Here is an 18,332-nt window from a genome sequence, read left to right as displayed (position 1 = left end):
GAACCCGACAGGCAGTGTGTTTTTTTTCCTGTCCTAACCTGACCCAAGCCCGAAGCAGTTAACGTAAGCTGCACATGTGTTACCATGTCCATTCGGGTTTTTTCCACAATTACAGACATAAGCAGCTTTTAAAAATCTCGCCTCTGCATGTGCCGTCACCACCTTCATCTCCTCCTGCACTTCTACAGGCAATATTGTGTAGATATTGAGCCTGTTAGAAAGCCTGCGACGTGTCAGCGAGCCTCTCTAAACACACCTGAACAGTTCACACACAATGACTGCTGACACTGATTTGGCTCCAATCTGGAGCATTTGTCTGCCGCTTCCGAAAGTCGTTGACGACAGGAGATTTGGGCTGAAAATCACAGCTGGTTATTTGTTCAACCTGGTGCCAATCACACCTGCTTGTGCTTTGCCAGTTTATCTTTTTCAATATTACAAGACATGATACAGTAATATTTAGTTTTTAGTTTAGAAATGCAGCTTTCTCTCTTTCTTTCTCTCTCTCTTGTGCTCTTTCTTCTCTGTGTTTTTGCTGCTCAACTTCTAAATAGGCTAAATGGGAAAGATGTGGTATGAGCGAGACAAAGGAGGACAGAGAAAGAAAATAACTGCAGAGGCAATTTAGGAAGCAGAAACAGCATCAAACCGTTGAGGCATCTGATCAGGATGCCTCCTGGACAGCCTCCTCCCTGCGGAGCCAGTCTGACTGAGAGGAGGAGACCCCGGGGCAGACCCAGGAAAAAAACGCTGGCGAGATCGTACATGCCGATCAGCGTGAGGCGGCCTCATCGTCCCCCAGGAGAAACTGGAGGACATGGGGAGGCAAAGAGCACATCTGGGCTGCTCTGCTGTTCCTGTAACCTCAAGCTGCACTGCATGAGTGGCGAGCAATGTATCAATGGACCAATGTGTCCCTGCACAGAGAAGAGACAGAACCTAATGTTTCATAGGTCTAAAGTAAAAAAACATTTAAAAATGATGTTTTATTGATGAGGGATGTTGAAATGAATATATTTATGTTTTATGATGTGAGGTCGTATGCCCCCTTTCATCATTTATGCATATTAACAATCTATCATGTGTCAGTGTCTCTTCCTTTTTGTAGTCAACACTATTATTTTTTGCTCTTTCAAAGTTTTTCATCATCTTATAACCTCTCTCTCTCCAACACACACACGCAAACACACAGCCCCCCCCCAAACACCCACCCACACACACACATCAGGTCACATTTTGTACATCCCCTTTGTCACTTTATGTGTGTGTGTGTGTTTGTGTTTGTATATATATTAGTGTATAGAACAGAATAGAACAGCACATATAAGAAAATCCGTTAAAAACTTAACATTTAAACCCGTAACATTTAAAATAGATTTCTAAATGGCTTCCGAGTATATTTTTCTTTTAGTATTCATTCATGTGGAAAATATCCAGTGATGCTCCAGGAAATGCAAAGTGTCACTAGTGCCTCTAGATGTTCGCAGCAGCGTGACTCTAAAAGCAGTTAAACCCTGGGGCCTTTACCCAGTTTTACCTGAGCAGCATTAACCACCAAAGTTTTAACGTCACCCACAAGAGAAAATAGATCACGTGCAATTTTTCAGATGCACTGAACAAGGGATGGCACGGGTACGAATCTGTAAAAGGACGGTTTAACTTTGCTATGTGGTGAATTTCGGATCGTGAAAGAGTAAAGAAGGTCTGTGACTCCTGAGAGGCAATGCACTCACTTTACATGTGAAACATGTGAGTTCTGGTTTGGGTGGGAAATTTGAAATTTGAATAGATGCCACATATGATAATAACCTGGTGATGATGGATAAATAGGAAGCTGACAATATCAGTCTGCACTCAGACCAGTGTAACACCTGAATGAGTGTGTGTGTATGTCCATTGAAATATGAAATATTAAGCCTTGACCTTTGGGTTTTGGCTGAGGTCTGGACCTTCGTAAAGACCGACTTCTGCTGGAGTCGGACTGGAACGACCTCAGTCAGGATCAGTGAAGTGAAACATTCTGGCAAGAGCAAATTGTCTATTTTCACGAACCACTTATGAAAGTAAACAAATTTTGGTATAAAAGTTGGTATTAAAGAGCTAAATGACGACATCACTACCTAGAAGAGCGGAAAAAGGGTTAGTGAAAGACAGATTATTATAAATCAATCTGTTGTTCATCTTTCTCTCACCAACCTGTGTCAACCAAAGTGCAGATATACACACTTACACCTACACACACACAAATATGCTACTTATATCGTGGAGGGACAACACTGATCGAACTTCCTATCAAGAACACTCCATCATTACAAAGATAGGCAAGTCACGCACAGTGTAGGACGAAATCTTACACACATACATACACACACACACACACACACACACACACACACACACCGAACAACATGGCTCCCAGAGGGAAGGCAAAATGGAGGCATGGCAACAGCTGCCAAAATGTCAGGGTGAGAGAGAGCAAGAGTGGAGGTGGAGACTGATGAGGAGGGAGGGCGACCGAAGCCCCTCACACACTGGACTAAAAACACACTCAAGCCCCGTTTCCACTGGTGAAACAACCCATTCACACCCACTAACATCTGCAATGGGAATGGGTACAATCGCCGTTTTAACTCCCGGGTAAAATAACCCTGCAGTAAACACAGGATTTTATTGGCTCCAGCTGAGATCCACACTGATGGAAACTTTTCACATGGGTGAATGCGTTCTCTTCCTCCTCCTCTTTATTTTGGGCAGCCTAGATAATGACTCTTATGACGTGCACTGAATTTGGGGGCGTTAGCTTAAATAGCCACAAACGTTTGTGCACTTATTGTGTTGTACATCTTGGGGACAGCGTGCAATGGCGACTTTCTTCTTCATTTCATGTCAGACGAGACACTGGCAAGACAGTGAGGAGCCAATCGCCTTTTTAAAAAAAACCAAAAACCTGTGTATAACCGCAAATTTTGTTGTAAAAGAAAAATAACACGCAGTGATGTTTGACTTTTGTCTTAAGTGCAAATGGTAAAATCAGCAGTCATTCCAGAGTCAAATGACAGCAGTCAGTGGTGTTAATTAGCTCCAGCTCTATTGGCTGTGATGTAAACACGACACCCAGTAAGATACTGGTCTCCTAGCGTCAATCGCCATCATGCAATGAAAGCTTGTTGCCTCCGTCGGTAATGTCTGTGACTCCATCTCAGCCACGCATTTCATCCATCGTGGTTCAAAGTTACAGTTGTGTTACTTTGTGTAGATTTTACTTTTTGTTGCTTGTTCTGTGGTTGTCAAACTGTCTTTTTGACCTTTTGACTTGAATCGAATGACGAAGCCCTGAGTGAAGGCCTGTGTGTGTGTGTGTGTGTGTGTGTGTGTGTGTGTGTGTGTGTGTGTGTGTGTGTGTGTGTGTGCTCGGAGGTGTAACACGTGGCACCACCCTACTTAAGTTATCAATATGTGGATGTTTGTGTGTTTATGTGATTGCCGCTGTGTATTTTAGCATGGTGATTAGCAGCTAATTAGTTATCGATTGAGGCCAGTATATTTTATGGAGGTGAGAGCACGAGTGTGACATGGGGCACAGTATAACACCTCAGCCATAATTTACCCTGTGCTGCATGCACACACACACAAACACCCCCCCCCCCCCCCCCCCCCTCTCTTTCACTCATGTCTCACTCACTTCAATTCTCTTTACACTAGTGACTTGACATTTTTTACTCACTTCACTTTATGAAATACTTAAAAAAGTAATTAAGGTCTTGAAGCTTCTCCATTTTAGACAAGGGTCAAATCAATCGTGACACTAGATAGTCGACCGTTCCCTCCAAGTGCAAAAGTACAAAACATTAACAATGCTTTTTATGAATGGAATAGAGTGACATGTCTCTTTTGTTAATTTGTTAGGAAGAATAAAAAACTAAAACATTTTAGACACAACTTTTTTGCATGATAGCATATTGAGGATAATATATGAACATTTATTCTTACATTCATGTTATAGAGTAATAGAGTAGTCAAGACAATGTTGAGAATTCAACTCGTAACTCAAATGTGTCCTGGTACAGTGCGACCTACAGTTTGTTTGACTGCAGGTAATGTAAAGTGTCTGATTTAACATTTGTAGATATACAACTGAGCTCTAAATAATTCAATCTGAATGAATTCTAATATCAAACCAGTTCTGATGCAAGACGGATGCAAGAGAAATGTATGAAGGTATATGTCTGGAGTCTTACTTCATTAACACTAAAGTATTTAACTTTTTACTTCCTGGAGGTTTCCGTCACTAATCGGCTAAATAGTCAGCGGGGAGGCCCGAGCAGAGGCACATCCAGGGCTCCTCTGAATCTCTTTCTGGATCAGTTGGGGGTTTCAAAAAATAGTTTCAGAGCCCTTCAAGGTTGCAGCTCCCACAGATACAAGGGGCTGTGTGGCTTTGGCTGCTGCTAATGGTCCGGCCCGATGCTGTGCACTTCAAATCACTGGCTATTTCCTATAAGCCTGTTACTGCTAAATTGAAAATGTGTGAGTTGAGGTGAGTTTAGGTGTGTGTGTGTGTGTGTGTGTGTGTGTGTGTGTGTGTGTGTGTGTGTGTGTGTGTGTGTGTGAGAGAGCGTGTGAGAGCGTGTGTGTGACCTCTATCTTTAATCCACTTTACCATTCATTTCCTTTTTGGGCTTTCAAGTGACCCAGGGCACCTGGCATGTTGTGTTACTCTCCTCCTCTTCCCCATCATCCTTTGGTCACTTCTCCTCTTCTTCATCACACATTCTTTCTTCTTTATTGAATACAACCCTGTGTTTGATATTCATCATGATTTAAACTCTAACCATACTTTTACATTTGCTGTAGTTGCTGTTTGTTGTTCGGTGGCAACAAGCAGCAAATAGGTTTTATAGCTTAAACTTGATTTACTTGATTTACTTGATTAGTTAATTTGGAAAAAAGGAAATTAAATACACCACTTAGTTGCCACATAACTCACAATGCAATGATCACGTTGTAACGCTCTGCATTACTCACAGAATTATACAGTACCACTGAGTTCCGACCTGAAGAAATAAATAAATAAATAGCCACAGTGTAATGATCATTTATTCATATCCTTTCATAAGACTAAAAGGTGGTAAATAGACGGTCTTCTGAATTTCATGCTGTTGCCAGAGGAGAATGCTTACTTATCGACTAAGTGTGTACGAAATGGACTGTATATACACCTGGCAAAGGAGTTTAAACATCCCAGACATGATTAATTTTTGAATCAAGTTTTATCTGTTTTAATCAGCAGCTGGGCAGCAGCTCCAAACCTTTAATGCTGTGGCGAAGCACTAAGAATCAATTTATTTGCCAAGAGCAATAAATGTGCAGGAAATTGTCCTTGTGACTTTGATGCATGTACACAGACTCCCACAGCGACTAACAGTGAAGTACAGAATGGGACCTGTGATAGATTGACTTCAGATTCAGTGCAAGAGGACAGAGCATTATACCGTACTGTACATATATCACCCCACATGTATTACACACTGTATACAATTTTATAGCCCACTCTGGCACTGAAAGACTGCAGCTATAGAGAGGGATAGAAATCAGTGGATAGGTATAGAAGAAACGTGCAAAGATGTAATAATTTCAGTTTTGATGAGATGCATTTAGCTCACAAGACCCGATGTGCGTCATTGAGTCAAACAGTAACTGGAAATGATCTGAACAGAAGTTACAGTAATATTATTATTGTTAAACCCAAAGGGGAGATGAGGGATTCGGTTTCACAAAACTTTGCTTTTCAAAAAAAAATGTGTTGTCTAACTAAATTTGATACGGAGCCTGTGCTGACCAAGACATTGATGATTCCTTTGAATGCACATATTTTGAAAAAGCCAGTAAGAGGAAAAAAGGTGCCTCATCAACCCTGATGATAGCCTGATACGATTTATTTTATATGGTGTTCTGTTGCTTGACTCTGCGTTTTATATATTAAAGGAACATTAACTTGTTACCTCAGCATGAAAACAATGTTTTTGACACTTGTGAGGACTCATGTTGATTATAATTATTATTATAGGAGGCTTACCCATGATTGTTACATGTTCTTGCCTTAAAGCATGACACTAACAATAGATACTTGTCTTGTGGGGACCAGCTCTTTGTCCACTATAGAAGAGTGAAGTGGGGAAACAATGGGTTCCAGCATTTTCCTCATAGACAGAGTTCTCAATGTGCGTTCAGACCAAACACAAAGCGAAATATCCTGTGATGAGATTAATGACACGACGTGATAGATGTGACATTCCAGTGAGATTAGTGTGACAGTGATAATGATATTCATTGTGCATTTCCACTGCAGGTGCAACACAACAACTAGAAGTTACATCAGTAATCCTCGCTGAGCAGACCAGGTGAATATATGCAGGTTGTGTTTACTTGCATAAGTAAACATAAATTCTTATTCTGCTTCATATTTGGTGTGAACGCAGCACCACAGCTGGAGCACTTAAGGATTAAGATGCATTTTTGGAAGACACGTAGAGTTTAAACTTCTGTTTGTGGAAACTGAAAATCACATAATCAAGATAATGAATGTTGAAATCAGCATCTTAAACGATTTCATCTTCTGATTCTTTGTAATATTTTAAATATATTCTGCGATGATCGGTGATATATTTGGTTTAAAACTGCAACGTCTTGAACTCACTACTGCTTCAATCTCATCACTGGCTTCCTGTCCCAAAACAATCCAAGATATTTATATTTTCATATGCAGAGTCACACACTAAGTCAAACTTACAAACAAGATTTTTACTGAGATAAACTTGTTATCATTAAACTGGTGGCCGTTATTTTAGCGTAACTTTCTAAATTTTTGCATTTTATTTTATGATTTTTTTATAATCCATTCCTATTACAAGTCAATGGTGATACTCTGGCATGATAAAAATGTGAATAATCATTGAGGCATTGAATCTATTATTTTGTAATTCAAGATTTCTCATGACCGAATTTATTTCATGTCCCTTTCTTAATGTAATTACTATCAATACATTTGTTGTGTTTCATTTGGTAAAGATTTCACAGCTGCTTCCTGTAAAGCTCAACATTTACTGGGAGTATGTGCAGCTCTCTGCAGACTCAAAGACACAGATTCTGAAAAACATTCAATCACAAACTCATTGATGAACTTACTGATCCCATTCATTCTGCCCCCTGGTGGCTCCTCTCTCTATTATATATATAACTGCCGTGACAGCATCACCTTCTTAAAAAAGGTATTTTCTTGTATTAAATGTGACAAGAATGTATCTTCGTGACCTTTAGAAACCTGCATCCAGCTGATTGATGTCCGCTTCCCTTAAACTAGGATGACGCACACTTTCTAACCACAGTTCCACATGTGCACAGAAACTGCAGGATTTCATTCAGAAAACTTTAATCCAACCAAAGCCACAAAATAACAAACAATAAACCACCGTGTGAAATGAGTAGATAGTTGCAATCAAATGGTTACAAGTTTCACAGCAGTTTGTGTGTTCATCAATTTACATGGAAGCACTGAAGCATCCCTAAGCCGAGCTCTGAGGACAAGCTGCTAATTGCGGTGTAATTTGATTTGAAAAGGGAGGGTTAAATGGAGGCAGAACACATCAATGAGAAATGTCTGCCACCTTTGTTTGAAATGTGAAGGATACTTTTTTTTAAATGTCTCATCAAACACACTTTAGTGTCCCGACAGAGACGCACTGTACATTCCAAGGACAGAGAGAAGAGAGTGGGATCACGTCGGTGCGTGTCGGACTCAGCGACTGTTTTTTAAACGCCGCACAGATCAATTCTTAATCTGCTTTGTATTTGTCCTAACACATGCAGAAACACACACCGGAAATCACCCTCACACACACACACACACACACACACACACACACACACACACTCACGCAAATACACTCACTCACTCACACACGCGCCGCCCTCCATCACTTCCGTGTCTCTTCGTCTCTTCCTCCTTGTCAAATTCAATTACTGAAGACATCACTAAAGGAATCTCCACACGAACCAATTACCGCTCAAACCTCCAGGGTGTGTCTGTGAGATGATCTTTGCGTGTGTCTGTATGTGAACAGTGAAACATGATAGTGTACGTGTGCGTGTGAGTGTGTGTGTCCAGTGTGGGGGAGAAAGACAAGGACAACAGCACGCTCTGTTCGCTGTGGCATCAACCATGAATGTTCCATGTTGTGTGTTCAACCATCCAATAAGCTTTGCCTCTCCAGCGACATGCAGTGAGCAGTCGTAATGGTGACAATTTGCCTATTGACATTTCTAAACAATGGGTTCTTGATTTCAGATGGAGCTCAGACAAAAGCCGCCTGAAATGAGAACTGTCTCCAGCAGATTTGAATGAGCTGTAATCAGGTAGCTAATTAAGCTAATGCTGGTAACGTGAGTTGGACTTTGTCTCCGTTTCTATTCAGGGATCCTGGTGTTGAGCTGTTTTGATATTGTGTCGCATTTGTTCAAACTCTAAAACTCTCTTTCCAACTAGAATGACGCTCAGTAGAACATATCTTCACCCAATAGTCCCTTTACATTCAATCAAGCTGTGCTAAATTTTGCGCAGTATCAGTATCAGTCTCCTTAACATGCCTGATTTTTTATATCAAGATCCATGAATTATTCACGAGGAAATTAACAAAATAAATAAATAAATCTTGCTATAGAGACAGTGACAAAAATCCTGGATCCGCCCCTTTTTTGGGTCCACCCCAAAATTGAACAGCTTCTTTCTTTATCCTGTGTCCGAGCCAAGTTTCATGGAAATCCGATCAGTATAAACTGTCTTTTTCTACATTTCTATTAATCAGTTCCCCTCCTTTCTTTTCCTCATATTTGCTCATCTAAGTTGTTTTGTACCTCCTCTCCTCTCCTCTCCTCTCCTCTCCTCTCCTCTCCTCTCCTCTCCGTGAGGCCAGGATAATGGTTCTAATTTGTGTGTACGCGTGTGCCCGTCCCCTGTCTGTCCCCTTCTAGCGTTGACATCGCTGACCTACACATACTGCTGTGTCAACAACAGCAGCACATACACACATCACAAATGACAGCACCTCAAGGGAGCGCAACAAGATGGTTTACACGGACAGAATGAAAGGATCGGGAGGCAGGGCCGAGGAAGAGGAGGGAAGTTATTATCTGTGTAGTACATCACTGCTGCTTATGTTGTTGTCAAGGATAAATGGGCTAAACCGAACAACAAGGAGTGCATCAGTGAAATCTACAGCAGTGCAGCGCAGCCCGTGAACAACAGGTCGGCCACTTATTTCCACCCGTACTTTCATTAGCAGGGCAGGGAAAGCGCTCTGCAATTCCCCTTGCAAACATTTATCCACCGTGAGTAATTAAAGAAAAGGTTGGTTAATGGAATACAATGTGGAACCAAATGAGAACTCCAATCGTCCTCACACTATTCGTACAAGTCCTCCTCAGACTATTGCTTGTAACTTACAGCCGCTAGAACAAAGAACTATTTAGCCCCTAATGAGTTTATTTTTCATTCTTACAAGTTGAAGAATGAAGCCAAAGTGGAGCAGTTGCTCAAGTAAAAAAAAAGTGGACTGTGACAGTTAAAATAATTGTGAAGGAAATTGCAGTCATTCCTTGATTCATTCATGAATTATCCCTCCTGGCTTAATGCTTTTCAACTGTGGAGCGACCTAAGAAGCAGGGTTGGGCGGACGTCCTGTGACACAGTTTGATCCAGTCAAGAAAATTCACAAATACAAAAACAGTGTCTTAGAATTTATGTTTCTGTGAAAAAAGAGAACAACATATAATAATAGATAAACATGTCCAGCAGTGTGGTCCCCCCCTGGCTGTATGCCTGTCAGGTCACACTCAGGGTGAATGAAACACGCATGTAGATGTTACGTGTTATTGTTGACGAGCATCGTGACGACTGTTCAGAAAAGAAAAGTGGGTGCAGGCTGTTCACATGAGAAATGGACAAATGAATGCTTTAGTTAAAGTCAAAGACAAGCCAGTGGGCCTAGTTCTCAGGGCGGGGCTCTCAGTGATGACTGAACAGATGAAACAGGCTAAACTGAATGACATGCAAGGGGAAATGCAGCTGGGTAAAGTTGAAGCTCTTCTTTGGACTGTGTGTTTCCAACAAGAAGCTTTTTACAAGACATTCCTGTGGTGAGCGAAGAAGCTGAAACCCGATTGAGACAGAGAGATTATGAAAGTTTGCCTCGTTGTTTCTGCAGAGTCGCTAGAACCAAACAAAGCAAAACAGCCCCAAAGTATCAGTTTGTGTTGAAGAACCATTTCAGAGCAGATAACTGATAAAGCAGACGATATTGAAATAACTCAAGGACATGGCACGAAATTCTGCTTTTCTCTCTGGCCTGTGATGAAAAAATTGAAAAATACCACCCAACTCGAAATTTTGAGGGTGTGTGATTACTTCCTTGTTTGATGCGAGGGTGGAATTGCTGTCTTTGTACGCCATGCATGGCACTAGCAAAGGTGGAGATTTGTTTTGAACAACAAAATTAAACGACTATGTGAAAAGTCAAGGGAAGAAAAGGGATAATGTTCATCAGTCAAAAAGAAGAAATGACTCATCTCAGTCTTGATCCAACTGATTCAGTGTTTCTGTTTCAGCCATAAATGTTATCAAAAGCAGAGCTGCTAGTTCAAGAAGCGACTGAATGAGCTGTGAGTGTGGAGATCAGGTTTTCAACTATGATTTACAACCGTTGAGTTGTACAAATATGATCCCATGCAAATATGTCACAAACTAAGAAAAGAGGCAGAACAACTCATGAAGATAAAGGAAAACCTGTCAGTGACAGCAAGTGGCTGTGTGATTTGGCCTTCATGATGGAGTAAGAATCAGAGGTAAACCTGGAACTCAGAAGTCCCAACCAGCTTCTCAGCTCTCTGCTTTCAAATGTGAAGTCATTTGAAGTGAAATCAAAGCTGTGTCAAGTGTAACTGCTGAGGGGCAAGAAGAAAAGACCACTGGGACACGTGAATATGCTGATGACTGAGCAAAACTCCTTCAGGGTTTTTCTGAAACCTTTGCAAAGTTTCTCTCAAGACCGACTGACCCAAACCTTGAAAACCAGCTGACAGTAGCATCATTAGCATTATCATCTGACATCAGACACCAAGACAAAGAGAAGCGGCTCCAGCCATCGCATTAGGGAGGTTAGTGTGATATATGTATTTAATAATTTAGTATGGCCCTAGAGGGATGTTTAAAAATTTAAATAACCCTTGATAGGAAAAAAGGTTCTTCCACGTCTGACATCTTTTACAGGAAATGTAAAAGCTACAGAGGTCATCCCCAGACCTACTTAACCACAAAAGACATCTTAACACAACTTGGTCAGAATTTATACTGAACCATGTTCACTGCAGATGAACTTAGTCCTGGTCAGCGAGTGCAGTCAGAAAATGAGCACATTTCAAAGTTGTATTTACCAAAACCTGGACCAATAAAAAGGTCACTGCCAGGATGTAAACAACAGAAGCAATAAGGCCAGAATCTTTCAACTTGGGCCCTAAGTTTATAAATGTGTAATGTGTCTACAATAACAATTTAAGCTTTTTATTGGTGGAACTAAACTTTTAGTTGACATTTGGTGTTCTAGTTGCCTCATAAGATTATATTGTAGCCACTGTTGTTGTGACACAGCCGCCAGTGGAGGAGATCTACTCGACCAATTCCAAAAGTTTTAGTTTTACACATTTACAAACTTAGGGCCCAGGTCGACAAATACAATAATTCCACTTTAACTCCGCTTTTAGAACGTTTTACAACAAATGTTTGTAATCATGTACTTCACATCTGAATCGACATGTTTTGTGCTCCGAGTTTGAGACCTGAAGTATTTTAGCTCTGCCCACTCTGGCAAAAGAGACACATTTGGTTTGATGTGTGTGAGGCGGTGCTGCCTCAGAGCCACAGCTCCAGGCCCGACCGGCCCCTGTGTGTGATACGTAGGCTCTCTGGATTGTACATTACAGCAGCCACGGTGACTCGCTGACAGCTACAGCTACCTGGAGTTGTACCCCATGGGCGCCATTGTCAAACAGCTGTCTGTGCTGAAGCTGTGTGTGTGTGTGTGTGTGTGTGTGTGTGTGTGTGTGCACGCTGACTCGTGCACGTGAGGGAATACACAGCATGTCAGATTAGATGTCAACAAATAACAACAGTTTGCTAACAATCAGTCGTCAGATGCACAGTGTCTTTGTCACACAGACACAATCAGCAGAAAGAAGGACTTAAGGTTTCTAAACAGCTTATCCCTACACAGCAGTGTGTCCTCTGCTGTCTCATACCATGGAAACAATGAGCCGTCCTTAACTTTACCTCAATTTATCTCAATTGGTTGATTTTTCTTTTCACTTTGTGGCAAAGAGATACATCTTCATTTGATTCATGCTACTGTTCAAAGCACATGTATTTACTTTCAGTAAGAAAGACGTATTGCTACAGGAGGACTGGCTCGTCACAGTGTTGCTTTATATGAAGTCGAACCCAGAGACCTTTCAAGAGCTGCTGTTCAAGAACTATGCTGGAGGGCAACATCCTTCTGTCGACTGAGGGGAAATACACCTCTAACAGAGAATATACCAAACAGTAGCCCAGAGTGAGCCAGTCAGACAGAGGGCATCCTGTCTGATATCGTGATGGGGTCTGGAAGCAACTCTCTGAGGATGAGTTTCACACCTGCTTCTGTCCATATTCTGCCTTCATTTGTGAGCATCTTCTAAAAGCCTATGGATACCGATGAAACAGACAAAACGGAGCAGTACCACTGGTAATCCTGGGAAGGTCGGCAGTGTTGGCAATAGTTCAAGCAAGATGGCCACAAAATACGAGAGAGAAATCTCAACAAACTTTTTGTGTCGAAGCTACGCTGTAGATACGCACCTAGCCTACGTACTGGGTCGAGCGTTCCTAGTTGTGCGTAGGTGTGTGGGAGTAGTGGCGGTAGAGTTTCTATGCTGGTGTTGAGTTTCTTCCTGTTTCTGATTCGCTTAGTTTCAACCTCTCTGGCGTGTTTACGTCAGAACAATGACGAGTGGATCATGTTGGAGTTAATAGATGTTGAAGAGCAACAAAGACGTCGTCCGTGTTCGTTCCTACAACTTAAATCAAACATGTTGGCGAGTCTGTCGGACTGTTGGACCAATCACAGCTCTTGCGGTCTGCATCTCTCGCCCAATGACAGCTGGGATTGGCTCCAGCTCCCCCCCCCCCCCCCCGACAACCCTTATAGGATAAACAGTATAGATAATTCATGGATTGATGGATGCACCCGGACTTTCTAATTTACATTGAAGAAAACAAGTACCTGCGTTATTTCAGCCACTGACTGCAGCTGTTCTTTAAGGCGCATTGACCATGTAGTGGATTTTAGAGGCATTTAAAGAACTGGGTTTGATCAATGTGGTGAGAGTCGGAGCCAAAACGCTGATGAGCTGAACATATTTCAACTTGACTAAAAAGTTAGCACTTAAACCAAAGATGTATGACTTTACTTTGTACGATGTAAAGGCACCAACACAAACAGATACATACACACGAGCCAGCGATCCTTGCCAAGAACCCTTTGTTCATTTTCTATACATGCACTCACACACAAAGCGCACACACAGCACACTCACGTTACATCTATCTGAATTAGTTCCTTCCATTTTCACTGTGTTGTTATTGATCGTACTTAAACAGCACCACTCCTGTTGGCTTGTTGCAGGAAATTGGCTTCATATTGAAACTGTCACAGCAAGGGTGCGTTTCATTCCAGGCCCTCAGGGCACAGGGAACGTAGCACAAGAGGAATCAATCTTCAGTCCCCGGCTTGTTCCTGTAACAGTATTGTTTTTGAAGGTGTTTCTGCTTTATTAATAATTAGTACAGTAGTTCTGCTGTTATTTTATGGGGCAGAGAGGTTCAGCACTTGAGCTTGTCCTTCCACTGGGTTCAAACTAGAGTGAACAGCCATCCTGCTTAAGACGACTTTAGAGAGACACTGGATCCTGCCAGGTCTATGGAACCTGCCTGAGCTGACCCTGACCTCTGACCTCTGACAGTCTTGGGCTTAAGTGAAAAGTAAAGAGAAATGCTAAGGGTCTTGCATCAACGGTTTAGAAATCAGAGTTTTGTGCAAAAAGCACCTTTAACGTTGGTTTCATTAGATAATTACATAATTTTGTGGCTAAAAAAGGTTTTACTTGCTGTAGACGTTTGGTGAACTGTGTGTTTCAGCATTTCTCTGGGATGTTGTGGTCTCCAAAAATACTAATCACCCAAAGAGGCCAAATCTGTTCATCTGTTCATCACAGGTCATTCATGGCATTGAACCTAAAACAATAGCAAAAGTTGCTTTTTGGACAAATACGTTCGTCACAAATTAGGAACTTTTTTTGAATAATTTTCATATACATCATTCAGCGAATCAGAGAGTGAGATTAAAAACCCAGCCTGCCCACTGAGATAAGTGTATGATTATAGTACACCCTGTTGCACAAAGTGAATTAGAGAACAACACAAATCTTTTAAATTACACTGATGCTCCGTGATGGATTTCTTGCTGTGTAAAATACCTTCACTTTACCTCCTCACGTTGTTGTGTCACGCTCACTCTTGTGTTGTGTTTCTCTCAAGCTCTTGCGAAAATAATTTCTTCTTCCATATTCCACATACCTGGCAACCGTGACTCAAGACCTTTTTGTGAATAGCCTGAGCTCACGTTTTACTTTGGCACAATCACAAACCGACGGCTCCAACCGCCAAACGTTCTAGTTTAAGTCTGTGTGCAGGTTTGGTATATTCTTCATTAACTTTTAATGTGTTGATGTGTGTCCCTGTGTGTGTCCTTTCAACACGCACCTTGAGCACGTCCACGTCTGTCGAGCTGCAGGTGACCGAGTCGTCCACCTCCCTCACCTGCCCGTCCGTTTCCACGGTAACCAGTTTGATGGGCATGGCGATGCGCCGACCACTAAGAATGGCTGTGTTCACCACCTCTGTGTCCTGAAAAGAGACAAAACAAACAAAAATGTGTTTTAAAGGAAAAGAACATTGTTGTTTTGAATTGTTAATTTTGGCACGAAATTAAATAATACTCTGCTTGGGCACTGGCGCGATTTAGATTTGTTTTAAACATGGAAACAGCTGTAGTTGCTAAGAAGAATACAAAAAAGAACACGGGTATTTATAATATTTTGAATAACAGATTAAAAATGTTGTTTTCTCATTTTCTAATAATTTTCTTTCCCCTCTACATTTAACATTTGAAGCACAGAAAACAGTTCTGTTGTTTCTATTTAGAAACATGCAGGTAAGCTAACAGAAACATAACATTATTGTGCATTAGAGGAAAAGACACAAGCGATGTTTGTGAAAGATGCAGGAGCATCAGAGACTGGAAAACAAGTTACAGAGACCAGGGGGAGTTTTAAAGGAAGAGAGAGAAGGGAAAAAAAGGTTGATTATAAACCTCACAATAATTATAATCAGCATGATTACATTTGATTAGATCCTTCCTACAAAAATAGCACAAACAAACACACCAGCACATACACATTCCCACACACACACCTCAGAGAGCTGCATGCTATTTGTCTCTACAGTGGAATTCAGGGCATTCAAGGTGCCAACAGAACGTATGGAGAAGAAATATGGAATAAATAGGCTATAGATGACAAGAGTAAACTCTATTGATCCACATTGATGAAATTCAGCTGTTACATCAGCACGAGAGAAAGACTGAGTCCATGTTGAATAAAAACAGTTTAAACTAAACACACATCCATCACATTTATGTGTCCTGCAGAGGCACTACACACATGGAGTGTAGCAATGTACCAGAATATTGCACAACTGCACAAAACAACAAAAGTTAACAAACCCATTGGAAAAAAGTCTTATTGAAAGACTGAGCAAGGCAATTCCCTGATGTTCTGCAGGAAAGTGGGGGTCAATTGTTTTCTAGAGAATGCAACATTGAGGTGGATCAAACCAAAGTCATCAATTGAAAAACCCTTTTCTACACCCAGACAATGGCTGAAACACACAGAAACAAAAAAGACCAAGATAAATCACTGTGAGAGAAGCTTCTGCACTCAGATCTATACGTCCTAAAAAACGTTTATGGAAATAAAGTCTAAGAAACACAATGTAAAAGCTTGACTACAACAACAAAACTTACCAAAAAATTATCTTACTTCTGCAAAAGCGTTGCAAAAACATCCAACATGAATTGTAATGTCTTCCCCCTAAGACGCAGGACATTGTGAGAGTCAGTAACAGTTACCTCTATTAAATCAACTTCATTACATTCAACCTTTTTTAATCAGAAAACATGAGAAATTCCAATTTCACCAACATATGCTCTCACACTAACAGTAACAGAGCTGTTATGTAGAGTTTGATCATTCAGCTTCTTCAAACCACCAACTACACGATTAATGGACCAGCTGCTGCACCAGCACGAGTAGAAGAGTCCAACACGTCTGAGTCTGTGATGTAAACTGAAACACACTTTAACTTTGATTGACAGGCGACAGGATGATGCAGGACGTCAGCAACGACACAAACAAACACAAGAACATGTGCAGCTGACATTAAAACTCACAAACATGTCCATAGAATATGCATTTTGACATTTACAGACATTGTTTGCACTTTATGTAAAAACCTGTATAAAGATGGAAGACAACACACACACACACACACACACACACACACACACACACACACACACACACACACACACACACACACACACACACACACACACAAACACTGGAACACACACACTCAAGAGTTTAAGCACATGTGACTGGTGACAAGTCGCCGAACGCCCTGTATCCTTCTCTGCCACACACGGCAATGTGACCTTTACTTAATGAGATCTCTCTCTCTCTCTCACACACACACACACACACACACACACACACACACACACACACACACACACACACACACACACACACACACACACACACACACTTTCGTAATCCGTTACTCTATAGTTTCCCCTCGTTCTTACTCTCTGCTCAAACTGACCTGAAATCAGAAGCCCATAGCACCCACATGTTAATGTACGTAACATGACGGGAGACAGCTGCGGATTGAAAGAGACAAACAGGTGAGGAAGAGGACGAGGAGAAGTGGGGGCAAACGGGATGAACAGAAAAAGACGATAGGAGGGAGAGAAAGAGAGGGTGATGTGAAGGGCACAAAGAAAACAGACGTGCAGAAGGAAAAAATAACAAATTAACGAGAAGATTATCCCTCCACCTTGAGGGGAGGAGAGCAGATGGAGGGATAAAGAAATCAAAGACGAAGAAGAGAAAGATGACAAGAGATAAAGGTGAGAGATGTGTTTGCTGTGTGTTTGCGTTAGTATGCAGCCTATACAGTATCTATACTGTACTGATAAACTGAGTGTGTGTGGATCCCGGGGCACTAATCTCGTAGAAGCCATAGAAACGCCACCGATAAGATCATGTTTACATCTCTGCTATCTTTACCACAGGCACAAAAAAGAGAGAGAAAACATCTTCTGAGGGAATTAAAGCACAACTGACATCTTCTTCTAAAAACTAAAAATCATTCTCAGCTTATTTAGTGCATCACAGATCTTAGCAGACATCACAGTCACTTTGGTGGATTCTGTGTGTCTCTTCTGTCTTTGCAGTGCATTTCTACATCATATGTCAATGTATCTGCAGCCTGTCCTCAAACCAAATCATACATTTATTTGCTAATAGTATAAAAATAAGTTTCACATGATTCTTCCGTAATGGTGGTGTAGGTCCAATGCATGGACTTCTGTAAAACGACATGACAGGTCCCAAAAAGTGAAGCCAAATCATCTTGATCACCCCCTAGTGGCTGGCTGCAGCATACGTAATAAACCCCTCTTCCTCTATGTTAGTGGTTGGGACATGGACCACATTAAAAAGTCCAAATACACGTTGACGATGTTTCCCAAAGTTGGTTTCTGTCAGTGTTGGTCGTTCTTATTGCACTGATGTTTGTTCAAGTGTTTGTGTTTCTGAAGAGTTTGGTTTTGATTAGTTATTTGATGAAAAGCGGTGAAACGTCATAATTGCGAGCTGAGACTGACTGATTGGTTAAGCACGTGTATCTACTGCGCAGACCACGGTTCCAAATGTCATCAAGAGCGCAGGATGGCTGCACCTGGACCTGTTTCATTTCTGTACAATGCACAGCAGTAAGAGGAGACATGTTTTACTTCTTTATTTACAGTCTATGCAGGTTGACTGCTGCAAAAAAACTGCCTTATCAG

General features: G+C 41.4%; 1 protein-coding gene across 1 annotated transcript in view; it reads right to left on the bottom strand.

Moving 5' to 3' along the window:
* Positions 1-18,332, bottom strand: part of si:dkey-215k6.1 (transmembrane protein 132C) — a 221,791-nt gene that overhangs the window by 22,321 nt on the left and 181,138 nt on the right. Inside the window, exon 6 of the mRNA XM_034596167.1 lies at positions 14,903-15,046. Within this exon, the coding sequence (XP_034452058.1) occupies positions 14,903-15,046 (144 nt within the window). The remainder of the gene's footprint in view (positions 1-14,902; positions 15,047-18,332) is intronic.

The sequence above is a fragment of the Hippoglossus hippoglossus genome, chromosome 9, assembly GCF_009819705.1.
Source record: "Hippoglossus hippoglossus isolate fHipHip1 chromosome 9, fHipHip1.pri, whole genome shotgun sequence".
Taxonomy (NCBI): Eukaryota; Metazoa; Chordata; class Actinopteri; order Pleuronectiformes; family Pleuronectidae; genus Hippoglossus; species Hippoglossus hippoglossus.
This window is presented reverse-complemented; position numbering and strand designations above follow the sequence as displayed.